We start from the raw sequence: 20,679 nt of genomic DNA, 5'->3' as shown, positions 1-20,679 counted from the left end.
GAGAGATCTTGGAGGAATTAAGATAAGGGGAGAGAGCTTGAATGCTCTACCCAAACCAAGGGCTTCTATTTATAGTTTTTGAGAGGATGTTACAATATCCATAATGTCCTTAGGGCTACAAGCTTTACATAAGAAAAGACATAAGTAGACATGTTCCTCCTTGACTAATTATATCCTTGTGCCATTTTTATGAGAATCCTTCTTATTTACCATGATTCCACCTCTCTTGGACGTATGGGTCTTCCTTGGTCTATTGGGCTTGAGCCCAACTTCCACACACTTGGACGTGTGGGTCTTCCTTGGTTGTGTGGGCTTGAGTCTTCTCGTTGTCTTCTTCCTTGTTGGTGTTTCTTCAAGAGACGTTCTTCAAATGTGCTTGAGGGCTTGAGTTTAGGTTTGAAGCTGTAGACCTTGAGATGCATTTAATCTTGAAGGTGAAGTATCTGAAATATTTAGATTTTCAAGTTTTTAGTTCAATTAATTTTTTTTATCATCAAAAACAATATAGGAGTCAACCTGTGGGCAACAATCTCCCCCTTTTTTATGATGACAAAACCTAACTAGGTAAACTAAAAATTTGCACTTCCCTAAGGGTTGGAGTTAAGTAAATGAGACAATTTTAACATAAGCTCCCTCTTAATCATTACATAGATTGTTTTAGAACTTTTAAGACAAATCTTATGCTTTCTATTTTTGTGAGCTCCTAGGTCTTTTGATCCAAGATCCCAATTTTTCTCTCCCTTTTTGTCGTACTAAAAAACATAGGCACTAAAATGCATAGGATAGACAAAAAGTGGCTCCAAGGCCATATTATAAGATTTTCAATGCTTTACAAAAATAATGTGTACACAATATAAAAGTTAATACATACAAGTATATCATCAAAACATGTATAAATGGAGTCAAAAAGATGGGTGGATCCTTGGTCAACTAAGCTGGAGGCAAGAATCGGTTTGAGGATGGTCTCGAGGTGGAGCTTGATCTTCTATTGTCTTGTCTTCAACTCATCCAATGTACATAAGATAGCTAAACGGGTAGCCTTGACATCATCCATGGCATCCTCTAATGCTAATAGTCGATCGGTGAATGACGAGTTGCCTTCTTCTGTTCTTCTCCTCTTCATAAACTCACACTGGTCTGTGGGAGGCTTTGGACTTAACTCATCTGTGGTTGCTGCATGTTGGGAGGTGATTCCTTTGGTATCTTCTCCTTTTGAATCCATTGACCTTGCCACATCGCAAAGCCAAACTTTCCAACCTTTAGGCCATCCTACTGACCATGAAGTATTCCATAATCCAATGGAACTTTCTATAAGATCGCCATCAACCAGAAGATGTCGGTCATTGTGAGTTGTGAGAAGGTGCCCTTCCTTGGATTGAGTAAGTGAGTCACAATCTCAATGGAGAATCCATGAAGCATGGTGAGGTACTGTATTCTGACCTCATAGGAACTCCCAGTTGTCTATCCAAAAACTTCGAAGATATCTTATTGAATATTTTGTGGGAGGTCCTCGTGAAGATCTGTCGACCAATCTTGTTTGACATATCTCGTCATGCACATGACAATGGTGCCAGGGAGGTCATTTAGTGTAGAAGTCTGAATAAAAATAGGTATTCTATTCACATAGGAAGAAATCATGATGCTATGAAGCCCAAGCTCCTCAATTTCTAAATTTGTGTAAAACACCTTCACAAGAAGGGGATACACTGGCTCCTCTCTCTCCAATAAGCCTCTATACGGCTGGAAGAGCTCTACAAATCCTTCAATTTCCCTCTCACAAAAGGGAATGTCAACTCTGGTCGGCTCAACGACACTTTTAGCAGCAAAGGTGGAGAAATACTTTTCACGTAGTTGTCTTGTATGGAAGTACTCCCTCCAATTCTGTATTTCCACACAAGTATTGCTCCTTTTTACTTGGAGTCAACTTATTTACATTGACCTTCATCCTAACCATTTTTGCTCGGTTCGATTTTGAGAGAAAGTGTGAAAATGAGGGTTTTAGCCTTGGATTTGATGAGAAATCTCTCAAAATTGAAGATGGAATGAAGGTATGGGGCCATTGGAGCTCTAGAAATTCGTTGGAAAGAGTTTTGGAATGATTTGAGATGAAAAGCAGGGTTAAAAATTTGATTTTGACTCTTCATCTTCTCTGTTCATACCATGAAGGATCAATCAATTTATTTCGATTGATCGATCACGCGCTTAAGTTGATCAATCAATTAATAGGCATTGATCGATTAATGACCTGTGCAAAGAGACTGAAATGTAATCTTTTGATTTCCACTTCACTCTATTGGAAATACAATGATGTGATGTGTTCATTAAGCTCAAAATTTTCAGCCTAAGTGAATCAAGGAGGGTTGCTCATGCCTAGTTCTCTCGAAGCTTAGAGAAAAAGTCAAATCCTAATGGCTCTGTAAAGATATTTGCTAATTGTTTTTCAGTGGGGATATATTCAATCTTAATAACCCTGGTTTGAACCAGCTCTCTGATAAAGTGATGTCTAATTTCTATGTGTTTTTATCGAAAGTGGTGAACCGGATTCTTACTTAGACTTATGGCATTCATGTTGTCACAATGGACTAAATTTTTTTTTTGCTCTTAAGTCATAGTCATCTAGCTATTGTTTCATCCAAAAAAGCTAAGCACAACAACTTCCACACACTATGTATTTAGCTTCATTAGTGGATGTTGCACCTAAATGTTATTTCTAGGAAAAGCAAGAGACAAACATATTTCCAAGTAATTGGTAACTACCACTTGTACTCATTCTGTCAATTTTGCAACCGGCAAAATCAGAATTTGAGTAACCGACTAGATCAATGGTTGAAGAGTTATGAGTACCAAAGATCTAAGTTGTGCGTCCCAACTAGATAATGGAAAATTCTTTTCACTGCCACTAAGTGAGATTCTCTAGGATCCGATTGAAATCCAGCACATAGGCATACCAAAAATATTATATCCAGTCTACTGAGTGAAAGGCATAGTAGGGATCCTATTACGCTTCTATAGAGTTTTTGATTTATGGCCCTACCTGAGTTGTCCGAGTCAAGTTTCAAGGACGAACTCATGGGTGTGCCAATTGACTTCAGATTTTCAATATTGAATCTCTTAATGTATTTTGACTTATTTATAAATATGCCATTTTCGGTTTGTGTTACTTGAAGTCCAATGATGAATGTGAGCTCACCCATTAAACTCATTTCAAATTCATCTTCATTACACTAGCAAATGTCATGAGTGGGGTTTTCAGAACCAAATATGATATTGTCTACCTAAAATTGGACGATAATCAAATCTTAATTATTGTTCTTTGTAAATAGTGTCTTATCAATGCATCCTATCTTACAACCATTCATTTTTAAGAATTTGTTTCATCTTTCATACCACGCTCTTGGAGCTTTCTTTAACCCTATATAAAGTTTATGTAATTTATATACAAAGTCAAACTTGCTCAAATCTTCAAATCCTTCTAGTTGTTCAACATATACCTCTTCTTGGATGTACCTATTTGAAAATACACTTTTTACATCCATTTGTATTTATTAAATAAAAGAATCTTACACAACTAATTCAAATTCTTTATGTGATAATTTTAAAAAATAAAAATAAAAATAATGATCTCCACCAATACGATATTGACAAATAAAAAAGATAAAATGTATGCATTTTAAATTAATTTATATTGTCTTATTTTATACTTACTTATATAATCATTATATGATTTTATAATACAAAATAATGAAGGAAATTGAAAAATTGAAGTGTTTTCTTTTGTAGCACTAAAGGAAGATGAGGAAACCATAACAAAAGATATACCTTTTTATTTGAAAAAATGAAAAATAGCTATTAATGTTTTTACGTATATTAGTGTTAGAAGACAGGGCCCAAGCCCACACGACCAAGGAAGACTCACGTATCCAAGTGTATTAGAAGATGGGCCCAAGCCCATAAGATCAAGGAAGACCCATGCATCTAAGAGATATAGAAGACGGGCTCAAGGACCACAAATCAAGGAGAAGGCCCATAGGCTCACATACAAGATGGTAGGATGGTAAATAAAGGATCATAGAGGTGGCATTGATGTAATTAAGTTAAAGTTCCAGGGTTAAAACCCTAAAATCTAAACACTAAGTTCAAGGGTATTATTGTAATACAGTAGTTTCATAAATCTATAAAAAGAGCTTTAGGGAGAGGGTTAGGATAATCAAGTCCATAACCCTTCTTCCTTAAGTTTTCTCCCAATGTGTTTCCCTCTCTTTTTCTCCATGAGCTAAATCCATGGAGTCCTGAAAATCAACAATTAGATTTTATCAATTCTATCACATGTTTGTTTTTAAAGAAAAACTCTAATGTTTACACAATGTAAAGCATCAACGAGAAGATAAGATCAAACTTCAAATTGTGAAAATTGAAAAACAAAATGGATAACGATATGAAAATTTGAGACTTATCCATCTACTCAAAGAATGAAGTCTTGAAGGGGGCTTCTATAGGCATGGAAATTTGATCGCCCTGATCTCCAGTTTGGATCGTCAACATCGACCAACAACTCGTATCAAAGGAACTTAATCATTAGTTGACCAATGGTTAAAGATGAAGCTCTTGGTGCTCAAAGAGATCTAGTCAAACAATCTAGTAATTGTCACAATCAAAATTTCTATCCCAAATAGGATCAATTATCGAGATTGAAGCCCGATTGATGATCAAGATGAAGTCAATTATACTACGCCTCTACCAAACTGAAACTAAAGGAAAATACCATTTAAGTGCCACACAAGTATACGAATTGGTACATAAGTGACAAGGAACCAACAAGAGCGCCACATGGCATAACATGGTCTACATCATCCAACAAATCGTAGAAGACCTTGTCTTGCTACATATCACTATCTTAAGGAAAGAAGACTTTTATTTGCTACGTGTTGTAGTCTCGTGTAATTAAGACTTGGCTTCGCTACATGTTGTGATCTCAACCAATAAAGAATGGAAAAATATCATGTCGCAATCTCATGGAATGAAGACTCGGTAAAGAGAGATTGAAGGAGAGAAAAGTGGGGTGGATGAACCACCCTCGCCTCTCTAAAAATGGTTACATCTTTTGCCATTTGAAGATGAAGAGTCTAAGCTTGAGAGTTAAAAGAAGAATCTTTGGGCTAGAGAAGAAATCCTAGAGGTTGGATCACTAAAGTGTTGATACTCTCCCAAATTCTTGCTTTGGAGTCACAATAAGAAAATCGCTCCTACCATTACTCTACTAAAATTCAAATCCACCAAACATCAAGAGTATATTACCAAAGGTATTAAAATCAAACCAGCTTTACTTCTACTAAAAAGATGATTTGTATTTGTTATGTGGTGATTGAATTAGAGGGTCGTGTTGTTTGACGAACTGACTCCTTTGTATATCCACATTTTTGGTATACTAGGTAGGACAATCTCTACCTCTTATCTCTTTCTCCACAAACTTGAGAAAAAAAATCAACTCCAACATTATGACATCTCAAGGCACAAAAAAAGATTGATGATCTGAACACCACAAGCTCAAATTTGAGTCAGTCACGTCCAAAGAAGGAAAATCTTATTGCCATCTACTTAAACAGGAGAAGGCAGTTAGACACAAAATCAGTCATGGGGCCGTCAAAGCGAAACAAGGTGATTATTTCAAGCACCATAATAACAATTCATTCAAGTCCAGTTATTTGACTTATGAAAGCGTTTAAGGATTTCAAATGTGCAAAGAAGGTCATACATCATGCTAATCTTTAGGCGGCCATGTCTGCAATAACTATAAATGTAGAACTTCACCTCAAAACTCAATCTACAAGTCTCCCTTGTCCTTCAAACCACATGGTGTTGACAATGGTAAAGAAATATGAAGAGTGTTGTAATAGTTCTTCTCATAAAGATATAGGGAATCTCCAATCATTACAAAAAGAAAATTCACCTCAACTAACTTTTCCAAGAGTTAGTATATTTGTCATGATGACACAAGAAACCACTTTAGAGGAGCAAATTATTGAGTCACAACAAATGATGAAGGAAAGAAACTAGCAAAATAAGGCAATAGATGCTCAAATTGTACAATTCATTTCCCAAGCTGAGTCATACAAACCTTGCAGAATCTTCTAGTCCCAAAAATGATCTCTTGTACCAAAAATGCTCCCCAACACTACTCAACTTCTTCTACTACACAAACAAGTGAACAAGTTCTTCAAGATGTAGAAGAAGACACCTTATCGATCGACTCTCTCAAGGTAATCATTGAAAATGTTGTTCGAGACCTTCAACTAATAGATGGAGTACAAACGACATCTGAAGTATATGTTCACCTTAGAATAGGAGCATCCAAGATTTAAGAATGTCAATTGGATACAAGCTGCCCAAGTTCCGACATTTTGATGGAAATAACAACCCATAGCAACATGTTGCCCACTTCATCGAACTTGCAACAGTATCGAGAGACATATGGTGACTTTATGGTGAAACAATTTAATTGCTTATTAAAAATAAATGTGTTTGATTGGCTTGTTGAAGTAACCCTAGAGTCCATTAACAGTTGGCATCAACTCAAAAATTAATTCTTAAGTCAATTCTATAACACTTGCCGCAATGCCATATTGGTGGAGCTCAACAATACAAAACAAAGAAGGGACAAAAAAGTAATCGACTACATTAACTATTGGCATATCTTGAACTTGAATTGCAAGGATAGCAAAATCCTTGAGATAGCGATAGAAATCAAAATGTGCATGTCGGGGATTAAGTGGGAGTTGTTGTACTTAAAGTAGAAATTCAAAAGACTTCCAAGAGTTAGCTACAAAAGACCACAACATACCAATTTCTGAACTTCAAAAGACAAAAACAATCAAAACCATGTCCCAAGACTTTGATCCTTGAATTTCATGCAATTAATGTCACAATGAAGTAAACTCTTTGGTGACAAATCAAGTTGGTGGTGCACTCGTGATAGAGAAAAATTATCCTAAGGAAGAAGAGAAGCAGGAGAGAATAAGTAAAGAAAAATACAAAAGTGGTGCCACGAAAAAGGTAGAAAGTGGTGCTACCTCCTAGAAAAGAGAAACTCAAGGGCATAAATGGACAAGGGGCTGGTCAAAGGAGTCAAGCGTATCTATCTTGAAGAAGATGAAATCTTGTTAGAATAGAAAGAATTATCTTTAATTGATGTAATCTTTTAGATTCCTAGAATCTCTCTTAGATTGATGTAATCTCTCAATCTCCTACGATCTTTCTTTAATTTATGGAACTAGGGAACCTAATTGATTGAGGATTTCTCCAAATAATGCATTGAAAAATGTATAAATGAGGGTATTGGCCAAATGAAAAATTAAAATTTGTACCCTAGAACCTCTCCTCTCTTTTCTTCTCTCATCTTCTCTCTTTTTATTCTCGTTGTCCCTCCACATTACTCTCAGGAAAGACATGAAAAAAGTACCCCTTTCTAAATGAGGATGCTTCATAAATGCAAAAAAAACATATCAGCAAGGTAAATGATCCACGGTATTGCAAGTACCATCAAATGGTTGGACATCCTATAGGAGAATGTTTTACCTTAAAAGACAAACTCTTCAAGCTTATTGAACAAGGAGAAATAGTTATTGATTCAGTCACAAAATCAAATTTTGTTACAATCAAGCCTTCAAAATGAAAGTGGTGAAGACAAAAACCTCAAAAGCCAAGAAGTCAATTTTACAATCAAGACTTCTTGTGGGTCGAATGGTTTCTGGATAGTGCTATGATGGTTGTGGAATCGTCTCCAACCACAAGAGTACTCCAAAAGAAAAGAAAAAAGAAAAAAGTGAAAAGAAAAAAATTGAAAAAAGAAAAAAGAAAAATGAGTAGAAGAAGAAGAAGCAAAGGGAGAAGAAAATGAAAAACAATGAGGACAAATAAAAGCAAAGAAAAAGAAAGAAGAAAGAAGAAGAGAAAAACCGAAGAAGAGGAAGAAAGAAAGAGAAAAAGAAACTAAAAGATGAACAGAAAAATCCAAAAGTAAAGGAAGAAAAATGAGAAGATAAAGAAAAAGAAAAGAAGAATAGACGAAAACAAGAAGGAGAAGAGAGAAAATATGCCCAAGAAAAATGAAGATTGACTTAGAAACTTATCAAATTGGATCTTCCACAATGAATGCTATGTAGATTTGACTGGGATAAGGATCCCATGAATCCTCGTTGACAGAAACTTTCCCTCTCACTTAGTTACCCAAGATTCATAATCTACATAGGAAGATAATGTACAACTTGATAAGTGAAAGACTCTTCAGAGTATTTTAGCTTCAAAGATACGTTGTGTAAGAAAAAAAACACAAAAGAAAAAAGCATGAAGAAAAAAATTGAAAAAAAAAAAACAGAGTAGAAGAAGAAGAAGCAAAGGGAGAAGAACATGAAAAAAAAAATGAGGAGAAAGAAAAGCAGAGAAAAAGAAAGAAGAAGAGAAAAGCCAAAAAAGAGGAAGAAAGAAAGAGAAAAAGAAACTAAAAGATAAACAGAAAAATCTACACAGGAAGATAACGTACAACTTGATAAGTGAAAGACTCTTCAGAGTATTTCAGCTTCAAAGATATGTTGTGTATGTCCAATCTCGTGAAATCAAACCGGATAGGCCTTAATTCTATTTGAATTTCCATTGTTGAATGCCTTGGTGAGGTATCATCACTTGCATTGGGACCACTGGATTTATCTTTTGTGAGTATATGTAAAGAAAAAATAGTTGTACTTAGGTGGTGCCTTTGTTCATATCGATCAATGACCTAGACAGAAGGAACTTAAATCATCGACTGATCCATGATCAAAATTGAAGATCTTAACGATCAAAGCATTGAGGTCTAGTCAAATAGTTTGTTAATTGTCAATGTCATAATTTTTATTAAAATCATGACTGATTATCAAGATTAAACACGATAGATGATTAAACACGATAGACGATTAACATGTAGTCGATTTACCATGCCACTACCAAAACCAAATTAAAGAAAAATATCACTTAAAACCCCACAAACAAAGGAGTTACACATAAGTGAAAGAGTTCCGCATGGCATCATCCAACATATGACAAAAGACTTAGTTTTGCCACATTCCTTCATCTCAAGGAATGAAGACTTTGCTTTGCCACATGTCACAATCTCAAGAAACAAAGACCTAGTCTTCTCACATGTCACAATCTCATGGAATAAAAATTTGGTAAAGAGATAAAGGAGAAAAAGGAAAGGTGGTTGATCCACCCTCGCCTCTTTAGCGAACTCCTTTGGCATTTGAAGGGAGCTGAACAAGAGGAGAGCTAAAGACTCTTTGAAGTAGAGAGTTGAAGAGAAGTCTCTTAGATTGCTCTGTTAGAATTCAAATTTGCCATATATAAATGTATAACCCAAATTCTCATCTAAATATCAAGTGAAGGTTTCTAAAAGCATCAAAAATTGAATCAACTTTACTTCTTCGACAAAAGTGATCTGAATTTCGATTAACTTCACACCCTTAGTCGCAATGCCTGATCTCATCCATTTCTATTATCTCATTTTGTTTCAACCTCTCAACAATGTTTGTTTTTCTTATATTTTCTACATTTATGAGACAAGGAGCTGTTGATGTGCAATCTACCATAAATAAAAATAACATTGCAAACTCATAAGCTCCATGACTAGAAATAAGAATGTTTTTAATAAAATAACTATAAGGCCGAAAATGCAAAGGAATATTTGTTGTGCCTTGTCTTTATAATTTACCCTCCTAGTGCCGTGGACAGTTTCTTTTATCCTTCTCACTCACATTGGTGAGCATACAGTTATTATGTTTATATGGTGTTCAATATATTTCGAATACGGGTGTTACAGCATTGGACTACATGACATGTAACATCTAATACATTCAATTTTAGGGGCGAGAACCGAATTGTATGGATGGTAATCGGGTTGTGGTCAGGTTTGATATTTTAGATTTTTTTCAGGTTTTTTTTTTTTTTGGTCAGGTATAGGGTTAGGTTCGGGTTTCAGGTTTAGAGTTTAATTTCAAACCCATTAAACAATTGGGTAAAACCCAAAACCAACCCACTGAGGCGTACCCAAACCAGTACAGTCCACTATTAGTGTCTGAATTAAATGTTTTATACCATTTAAAACTTTGGCTTAAATGGTATATAACATTTATTTGCCTAGGTATTGAATGATGAAAAAGGGTATATGGATAAAATAATTACAAAAAAACTATAATTATTTAAGGAAAAAGAAAATTTCTTCGAATTTCGTTCTATTTAATAGATAGGGGATAATAAATCACGTAAAAGACTTACAACATTGACACCCCTTATGCGAATGAATAGCATAAAAGCATCTAGCTGTCAACCTAATATTTATTAATAGGAACACGTAGAAAGTCGAAAGTGAATAGATTGTGCTAGATGCGCCATATTAGTGGCAGGGCCACTGCCCTTATTTCAAATATGTGTCACATATGATGTATATGGTGTGTGTCGTATTAAAGTTTAGACAGTTCGGATATGAATATATGGGACCTAAACTAATAGGAGCCGCCCTGATAAATGAGCAACTAGATTCATTAAAAAATTGGGGGTGGGCACTCGGTGGGTTTAATGTGGCCAATGGCCAATGGCCAATTCCGTAAGTGTATTAGTTTAATAAAGGCGTGGCTGCATTTTGGAGGGTAATGGTTTTGTACACATCTGAGCGGAGTCAAGGTCATCAATTACGATTCTACATTTGCCTTTATTACTCTCTTATCCAATCCTTATTTCCTGGGAAAGGCACTAACAAAAGGCCTAAGGATTTTGGGGTTTGGATTTGCACATGATTTTTCTATTTATCCAGTTGACTCGTGACTCAACCTAGTTGGATCAGATATTGAACAGGGACTCAATCTTTCTGTCCCAGAAAACCCTGATTTTAAATTAAAAGTTGTTAAACATTTATTGGGCCATATCGAATCATACGAGTACTTGAACCAGAACCTGCAGTTATGTCCGTTTGACACGTGTTCATGTACAAATTGTGATTTTTTTGGAAGAAGATTAAAGTTGACAAATGTTATTAAAATCATCTACTTCACCAAACCAACTCGGTCCAGTAACTCGGTTCATAAGCTTGAGTAATCAATTGGGGGTTTGACCCGATTACAATTAAAGGCACTCGAAACTAAGTTGTCGTTTGCGAGTCAAAACAGAGAGTTAAAACTCCTTTACTTGTAAGCGTGTAATAGCGGTTACGGATTTTAAAGAAGAATAGGAGGAGTTAATGAGTATTCGTATTCATGAATGCTAACGTGATTAATTGTATAAACAAACCTTTACGTGACCCATTAATTAGTACTTCCTCCGAATAAATATTTCTAGGTTGCTTCACAGGAATCCGATGCCACAATGACTTAAATGGCGGATATTACAGTAATTATGGATAAATGTCCTCCTCTACGTAACCTCATAACTCCATTTCCAAGGACAATTTTTTTCTTTTTTCGAATGTTGATTGCATACAATAAGCCCAAAGGTGCAAATGCAATGTATTAGCCTCATTCAATTGAAAGTACACTCCACGTGATAACGGATTTATTAAAAAGAGTTACTCGCTTACATATCTATCTGTCCGAAGTAAACGAGACATTGAATCCAATATGAAAAATAATTTGGTGTGAAGTTATTGATCGGACGGTTGAGATAGTTGTTGATCGGACGGCTGAAAAAGCCGTTGATCCTACCCTTACCTAATCGGAATCTATTTTAAGCACATGGGGCCTGCCTCAGAAAAGGGGTGATCGAGATAACTGAGTTGTGCATAGCTTGATTTGTCAATGGGCATGATGTAACGGCCTTAAATACATTTGGGAACATGTCTCTGTCTAACTAGAAATATACATCCATCACTACCGTCTTCTCTTTTATTTTATTTTCAGTTAAAGCACTAGATAATAATAGCTAATGACTTTGTGGTCTTGAGCTCATGTGACAAACCCTTTTTTTTTTTTTTTTTTTTTTTATCAAATAAACTTATCTTTCTTCCCTAATCCATTTTCATTAATCAATGCTAATAGACCAAGGAATAGTCACAGCACTTCTATATTAAGGCCGAAACTAAGGTTGACATTACGATACTTGTAGATGTCATTTTTACCGTAATGGCATCATATTACAAACTTGGTCGAATACCTATCAAATTAGTTGAGGCAGATCACTCCGGGCTCCTACTTGCTAATGTTTTATCATGCTTTAGGTAACACAACAAACCAAGTAAGACTATAATATTGCTTTCTTTCTTTTCCTTGTTTTTTTTTTGTTTTTGTTTTTGGGAAAAGCAATTGATAGTTGCACTTGTACTTGTTGCCACGCTTAAAATGTTTTGGTCACTTATAGTGATTTTAAGGAAACTAAGGAGGGTTTAGTTATTATTTTTATTCATTTAGTTACAGACAAGTTAAGTATTTAATAATTGGCCCATAAATAGGGGTGGCACCAAACCAAACCGGTTCGCAAACTATTTGAGATCAACTCAGTTGACTTTTTACTTGAGTTCAAACTTGAAATAATGCTTGTTAAGCATAATAACCCAAGTTTGAGATTTTTTTTATAAAAATACTCTTTAATCTAATTGCTCTCGCCAATTCCCTCTTTAGTTGGTTGATAGTTATCCTTATTTAACTCAAACTTTAAAGATGATCCATCATTCAAAACCCTTTTGGGTCCTTCAACATCTAATGTTGTTGTTTGCCAATGGAATAAATACTATTTATGGAAATGTTTGTTCTTTTTTTTAGGTCTATTAAACTGACTATTATACATTAATATGCTCTATTACAAAGTCATAGAGTCCTCTCTGATAGCTTGAAGTCCAATGGTACGAAGTTCGTCATAATATTTTATTTATTTATTTATTTATTTTTGTAATTTTAAATATAAAATTTTTGGGTTCAAGTTTGATTCCAATTTTAAGCTTAAGCTGAGCTCAAGTACGAAATATTCAGATCAAATCAAGTTCAAACATATGTAAGTTCGAGCTTAACTCGGCTCGGCTCGATGCCACCCCTACTCATAAGTTTAAGAAAAATTCATGTGTGTAGTTCTATATTAATCACAAATACTTAAATTTAATAAAATTATTATGTTTAATTAAAAAAACTACAGCAACCAACAACATATAAATTCTAACCCCCCCTAAAGATTATGTAAATTTATTAGATTTGACTCGCTTAACGATAATATATTTAAATTACTTAGCATACCTTAATCCTTACATTTTTATATGCTTAATATTTATCTATATCTTATAAATTTAGAATTAAATTTAACTCCCAATGCTGATATGTGTGTACAGTTACTTTTGACGGAGGAATTGTGATTCTCACGTTTCAACTCTTCCGTAGCAAAGCAGTCTAACAAGCTAACTGCCGTCACAAGGTTCCCCCACCAAACCAAACACACGGGGAGGGAAGGGTGACGAAGGCCGACACAGACATGTCATCGCTAATGTCGATCGTTCAACTTTTCGAAACAAAAGATGACGCGTTATGTTCAGTTGTATTATGCAAGTAGCCTACTCGTATATTACATGAAATTCCTTTTATTTACGAAAAAGGACAAACGTTTCCATTAATGCTACCGATTCTTTTCCGATCTGGAAATCCGAGATGGAAGGTCCAGCCCAGATATCGGATCGCTTTTTTCTTCGGAGAAGTCGAGGGTGTTCTCGTAATTCCACGCCACTCTTAAACGCTTTCGGAGAATCCAAGGTGGTTTCATAACGTTATGGCAAGGAAGAAAGGCTCGTCGACGACAGTTAAAAATTATATGACAACATTGACCTTTGCAGAAATGGAGATAGCTGCATATACCTATCGGGGCATTTGGTATTCAGAGTAAGGGTATTACTGTAATTGAACGTGTGCTGGATTTGCTACTTGAGCCGTAGGGAAGAAGAGAGGACGTTGGAGACCTGAGTAGTTGAAGGATGAAAAAAAAAAAAAAATTAAATATACGAAAAGTCTAAGAAGAGAGAGGATCCATGCAAAAAAAAGGCACCCATGCAGCCAAACGTGCAGTTGACCGACTGCAGCCATTAATAAAGTAGAGAAAAAAAGAGTTTGAAACAACGAATAAGTAAAATATTAAACTGGAGTAACATAAAATAGAAAACGGCACCACTACAAAACGCCCCTCGTTTCCTCCTTTGCTTTCAGATCCTCTGCTCTCTCTTTTTCCTTCCGCTCTTTCTGTCTCTCTTCCTAAATCCGAGAAAACCCTAGGGACTCTTCGATCTCTCGATTTCTCTTCTTTCAGGTGGAAAATTTTGACGTCTTAGGCCAGCATTTTCATTTTTTTTTTCCGGCGATCAGAAGGCGAGATTGAAGGACTTCTGGAGAGATGTATAAAAACCAGCTGCAAGAGCTGGCACAAAGGAGCTGCTTCAACCTGCCTTCTTATTCGTGTATAAGAGAAGGACCAGACCATGCGCCGAGGTTCAAGGCGGCTGTTAATTTTAACGGCGAGGTCTTCGAAAGCCCTAACTATTGTACAACGTTACGGCAAGCTGAGCATTCGGCGGCTGAGATAGCGCTGAATTCGCTTTCTAATAGAGGCCCCTCTCATTCCCTGGCCGCCAGGATTCTGGTAAGAAATCCACTCTTCCGCATTTAGGGCCCGCCGGATTTGGCATCTGTTCTTTTCTCCTCGTTACGGTTTTATTTCACTTTGGTTAGGCTCCTAGGGTTTTCATGTCTGCTCTTAAGTTGCTTTGCTTTTTTCTTTTTTCTTATTTCTTTTTTGGTTGAGAAGTGACCTGTTGTGAGGATGCGTGAGAAGGCTATCTTGCCTTATGACTCTCCATGGAGCATCATACGCTCTCTTCTCTGCAATGTTAGCTGTTCGTCTTTAAAGTTGCCGATGCAAGATCAGAATTTCTTGCGTTGCTTATACGCTTAGTGCGCGGTGAAACTATTTTAGCTCCAAATCTCGGATTCGAGACGGGAACTCTTTTATGGCCGGCGACGTGAGGGTTACCGTTATTTTCACCTCGTCTTTCGTCTTTCGAGAGGAAGGAAACGCGTCAAAAGCAGTAGAACATGCTGTCGTGAGCCGTATAGGTGTGCAGACTTTTATCTAGCATATTTTCTGGTGCGCTTGGTGTGCTATTGTGGTAGCGGCAATTCGAAGATTCTCCGAGCCCTTCCTACAGCGTTTTGCTATTGTGTAACGTTATACGGTTCGGGTTCTTTTTATGGATCCTTGTTTGGGGATGGATCACCGCCTGGCATAGAGCCGTTTCTGTGGCAGATGGCTCCGTTTCATCTTGACAAAGCGTTTACTAGACTACCAGATCGTTTGATCTTTTCTCTTTTCTAAATTCATTATCAGGAAGTCGGGGAAAGGTTGTTAGAAGTATCGTTGAGATCCATTTTATTACTACTTATTTGTCTGGCCTATATGGTGGTAACAACTGTTGCCGTTATTCTTGCATATGTCAGTGGGTTTAGGTGTCATCTACTTGCTCTGTTTTGCCACAATGCAGAATTGATTTTGTTGCATTTTTCTATCGGGAAAATGGCTGCTACCCCTGGTATAAATAAAATTTCTATGTTTTCTTTATACATGTTGTCCATGCATCGGTGGATTATGTTTTATAAAGCTTATCCAAAATGAAATATTTAAATCTTATCTGAAGCGAGATTAGGCATGTCTCACTATGGTACTCTAGTTCCCAGTTGCTTCACTGAGTTTTACTGTCAACTCCATGGATGTCATTGATAAACTTATTGACAAATTTAACAGTTTGTGACCAGTTGTCCTATACTATTGTACTCTGTTTCAATTACTTGATCCGGGGTCAAATTTTAGTACATATCAGTTTTGGAATTTGAGGATTTGCTTTAGACATTTTAAATATCAGGAGCGAATCATCACCTATTTATGCTGTACATACCATGTTATAGGGCATAAATAACATGGGGTTGTCGCTGGTCTGGCCCATTCATGGACTTTGGCGGTAGTCCCCTGTTGCTAACTGAAGTCTCCGTTACTTGTTTTCTTCTTTTCGCAACAGATTAATTTTTGTTATTTGTTCCTTGTGCTGTTTGTGGTTTTTTTTGCATAGCAACAGAAGCATTGGTTTTTCCTGTGACTTCCATTGGTGGGGTATTCTAGGCTTATTAGTGGCTATTTACAATTGAGTCGCCCTCTCTGATTCAAACTTGTGTTATGAGGTAGAACTGTAGGATTCATGCTATAGATTTCTCAAATTAGCCGAAATTTACATAGATGGTTCCAAAAATTTGCATTAAAGACTGTTTAGTCCTTTTCTTTCTAAAATTCTATCGTAGGATATATAATAGGGCGAGTCAAACAGGTAAATCTGCTTTGACAGTGTTGCAACAACTTGATGTTCTGGGGTTTTATTGACATGTGATTGGAAAAGAGTTCCTCTTACAGGACATGGTGCTGATAGGTTCTTCTGAACTGTTTCTGCAAATGCATTTTCTTGGAGCAATGATTCTTGATAAGATACTCGGGTTAGTCTCTTATGATATAATGATTTTTGATGTTGAAAGAGGAAAATAAAAACATATGTTAATCACCTAAATGGTAAGGCAGGGAATAGTATGCTGCTTTTGCGGGTGGATTTGAAGGAAGCACTTGCAAGTACAGGCTGATTTTCTGTTTCTGTGAAGGGTGGATTTCAATTAAGTTGCTGGCAACTAATTGCATTCTCCTTTCTCTCTTCCCATTTTCTAGTCACTGAAAATTACAGGACCTTTTTCTAAGACTATTCTGTGAAACTACTGAAAAGACAGGACTTTTTCCTAAGATTACTCTGTGTAACTAAGTTCTATAATATTTTAACTGGTTCCCTACTAATTCCTAATGGAATCAGTCTCTTTCTACTTGTTGTTTGAGCTAATCCAATTGCGAGTCCCATTATAGGTATGTGTATTGTTGCTTAAATGGTGTGCTTCAGTTTCAATGAGGCTGTTTGAGGGTTGAGCAACATTGTGTCCTTCAATCCGAAATCCTTGTGGATAATTTTGTCTATGCATTATGCACTTTAAAATATGAAGGTTAGGGTCTCTATAAATCACTAATTAGATGGCATTGACAGGACGAAACAGGAGTCTACAAAAATTTGTTGCAAGAGATAGCACAAAGAGTTGGAGCACCACTTCCTGCATACACAACATTTCGCTCAGGGCTTGGACATCTTCCTGTGTTTACATGCACTGTGGAGCTAGCTGGCATCACTTTCACTGGTGAACCGGCTAAGAACAAGAAGCAAGCAGAGAAGAATGCAGCCATGGCTGCTTGGTCTTCACTTAAAAAATGTAAGACATTTTTCTCTCTACTATGGCCCTTGTTGCAGATTTTCTTGAGAAAGAAGACCAAAGCTGTCCCTTTCCATTCCCATTATGTGCCTATGTTTTCTCTAACTCCTAAAAGCTCTCTTGTTCCCTGTGGTGAAGGTGATCATGCTTCCATGGCAATTTTCTATGGATGGATGATCACTTGGTTCTTCAGGAATATTGAATAACCTCTCTTCATGCAATGAACCAGAAATAGCTGAACAAATATGCAACCTTGAAAATACAACTAATAGTGCTTGCTGTACTTTGCTAAAAACCATCCTGCCATTCATGTGTACCCAAAACCAAGGACCCATGATCAGATTCTTGTGAAACTAGTTCTGTGAAAGGGTTCTCACATTAATCTAAACTATAGTTAATGTTAAATTTGGTATAACATATATTGGTTACTTCTTTACAGGATGTTGTAAAAGTATTTTGTTCCAAATTTATAACACAAGTAACATGCCATGTTGCTCTTGTGTATTCTGAAAGTTTTACTGGTGTGCTAGTATGCCTTTGATCTGTATGAATCCCAGTTGTGCTATGCACAAGGCTTGTCAGCACTACTGGATTTTCTTATTAGGATAGATTGTAACTAATGAGTGTCAATGGTGTGTGCAAAAAATTCATAAAAGTACTTTGATTTTATATATGGACATGATTGTGACATTGCCTTCATCGTAATCAGTGGCACAGGAAGCTGCAAGCTCATCATCAGAGACGGAGAATAACAATGACGAGCAGGAGCAGATCACCATAGCACGAGCTCTACTCAATTACCGTATCAAGGAGAAGATGGCAGTGGCTACTGCAAATACACCCAATGCTCTTCCTTTCCCCAAAAAATTCCCAATGCTGGAAAATAAAACATACGCGTCTCAGCCTCCACCTGTCACTGGATCTAAAATTCTTCCCTTTATTCGCCCGAAGTCTGCCCCAAGAATCAGACCCACGCCAACTTGTTCCAATGATGGGCAGCCGTCATCAACGCCTTTCTCACCACCTGAGAATCGTGGGCCCCGCACACTGAAGTTCCCTGCTCCAGGAGCAGCACCTTATGTTCTTGTTCGGCACTACAGATCTCCGTATCATGGAGTGGCCCCGCCTGTGACAATTAGGAGTGCAGTGCCAGTATTCTCAGCTCCTCCTCTCCCTCCTCCAGCTGGCTGTTGTGCTCCTCGGGTGATCGGTCCTCCCTTGCGTATTGCTCCTCCTGTGCATATAAGACCTGCTGTGCCTGTGTTTGCTGCTCCAGCTCCATTGATGAGGATAGAAGAACCTCCCCAGGTTTTTGTGACTGTTCCACCACAGGCGAGGCCATCAGTGAGGATTGAGGAGATTGGAAATTCAATGACTAATGATCTACAAGAATCGGCAATACAGAACCTCAAACAGCTCAAGATCTAGTGCTGATAGGAGGAAATCCAACCCCTGAGAGACTTTTTCGTACCTTTCTTTTTCTTCGTCTTTTAGTTTATATGTTCTGCCTTTTGGTTTGTTCTCTTGTCATTTTTGTTCATTTTTTCTTTATCCCCTTTCCCCCCTTTTCTCTTTTCCTCTGTTCCCCTTTACGGTGATTTTATTGTCTTTGTTTAGATAAGTAGTTACAGCGGTACCCCGGCAATTCAAATACGGTTCTTACTAGAAAGCAGCGTTCATGTGTTGCGGTCGTGGCTGGACGCCCTTCCGGATGAGCTCGTAGATAAAAAGAGTATTTTACTAAGAAATATTCGCCAGTTCGCCTTTATAGACTACGGGATGTTGGCTCCTGAAACTAAATCTGTGAGTATTTGCCTTTCTAACAAATCCAAACCTACATGCAACGGGCAATGAATGGGATATTAGATGTTGAGTTAGATGATGAATTGAATCATATTTTTATAATTGATTAAGGGTGATATTTATATCATTTAAAACTGAAAAGATAATTTTTATATGAGAAGATAAATATAACATGGGATAAATTTAATGGGATTTTATCTGATAATTGAAGGGATTATGTTTATACTTTAATATGTCCCTTAAAGATATGCCATTGTTAGTATTAGAGATGCTAATATTGTCTTGTCGCAATTGAAACTATGAACTTGGTACTAGTTATGTAAGAAGATTTGTTTTGAGGGTTATTTGAAGTGAAAGGATAGGAAGAGCAGTGATATTGGTAGCAATTGGGGCAAACGGAATCATAGTGAACGTATTGTCTGGTGAAGAGAAATGGAAGAGCAGAGGCATTGGTAGTGGCTAAGACGGACGGAATCGAAAAGAATGCGTCATTCGGTGAAGAGGTGTGGAAGAGTAGCGGCACTGGTAGCGGTTGGGGTGGATGGAACCAGAGAGAACACACCGTCCGATAAAGAGATGTGGAAGAGTACTGGCACCAGTAGTGTTTGGGCGGACAAAATAAAAGAGAATGCATCGTCTGTTTTTTTTATAATAAAACACAAGTGGGGTAGGCTTCTTCAGTTTTTGTCCCCAAGAAATTAACACCACCATTCTTTATTTTTTCTTTCGTCGCACGTGCAAAATTCAGTGAAGGTGGACGATGTTAGGAATTAAACATCTTAATTTCAAACTAATAAGAGCAATAATAATAAATACGGAAGAAAAAAAAACAAACACGAAAAATCACAACAAGATTTATATATGTTCACCTCAAGGTGAGACTACATTCTGTCTTCCGTCGCTGCAATAATCCACTATGAAGATGAAATACTTTACAAGAGAAAGTGCACACTTATAGGTGTTTCTCTCTAACCTTTCGGGCTGCAAATCGAGATGCTCCTCAGCTTAAGATGATAAAAACCCTAATAGCGGTACACCTCAACTATAAAGAGATAATTAAGGCAATCGCGAGACAAGGGTAAAATTCCCAAATTGCATTTAATGAAATAATAGTTAATATATCGTGGACCGCGACCAACTCAGTGTAGGGCGTTAATTAGGCTCCACAACTTAACAATCTCCCACTTGGAGACTAATTCATCATCAATATCTCCTCTATAGCGGCAACAAATTCTCAATCCTCAGAGAGAAGTCCAACTGAAGTTGAACACAAATTCAGTTTCTCGATCGTAATAGTCTTTGTCAACATATCTGCCGGATTTTGACTTTCTTGAATCTTCTCAGGTGCTAAGACTCCATCCTCCAGAGCCGATCTGATGAAGTGAAAACGCATCTGTATGTGATTTGTTCTGGCATGGTAAACAAGATTTTTTGCTAAATGAATAACACTCTAACTGTCACAATACAACACATTCTTCCCATGTTTGAGACTTAATTCTTCCAAAAAAGACTGCAGCCATACCATCTCTTTGCTGGCTTCGGTCACGACGGC

At 36.9% G+C, this 20,679-nt stretch overlaps 1 protein-coding gene across 1 annotated transcript; it reads left to right on the top strand.

Annotated features, from left to right (window-relative positions):
- The first annotated feature begins 14,169 nt into the window (after positions 1-14,169).
- On the top strand, positions 14,170-18,875 carry LOC137962791 (double-stranded RNA-binding protein 6-like). The gene is made up of 3 exons (XM_068809863.1): positions 14,170-14,622; positions 17,105-17,324; positions 18,034-18,875. The coding sequence occupies exons 1-3, from the start codon at positions 14,377-14,379 to the stop codon at positions 18,750-18,752; spliced, it is 1,185 nt and encodes a 394-aa protein (XP_068665964.1). The 5' UTR covers positions 14,170-14,376; the 3' UTR covers positions 18,753-18,875.
- The last annotated feature ends 1,804 nt before the right edge of the window (positions 18,876-20,679 follow it).

Source organism: Aristolochia californica, unplaced genomic scaffold, assembly GCF_029961685.1.
Source record: "Aristolochia californica isolate CCGP_79_NKW_82.1479 unplaced genomic scaffold, dmAriCali1.0.hap1 SCAF_4, whole genome shotgun sequence".
In the NCBI taxonomy this organism is placed as follows: Eukaryota; Viridiplantae; Streptophyta; class Magnoliopsida; order Piperales; family Aristolochiaceae; genus Aristolochia; species Aristolochia californica.
Note: the sequence above shows the minus strand (reverse complement) of the source record. Positions and strands in the feature narration are given on the sequence as shown.

Coding starts and splice junctions, on each gene's coding strand:
- LOC137962791 (XM_068809863.1), top strand. CDS start 14,377: ATGTATAAAAACCAGCTGCAAGAGCTGGCACAAAGGAGCTGCTTCAAC. Junction 14,623..17,104: donor CCCTGGCCGCCAGGATTCTG/GTAAGAAATCCA, acceptor TGGCATTGACAG/GACGAAACAGGAGTCTACAA. Junction 17,325..18,033: donor TTGGTCTTCACTTAAAAAAT/GTAAGACATTTT, acceptor CATCGTAATCAG/TGGCACAGGAAGCTGCAAGC.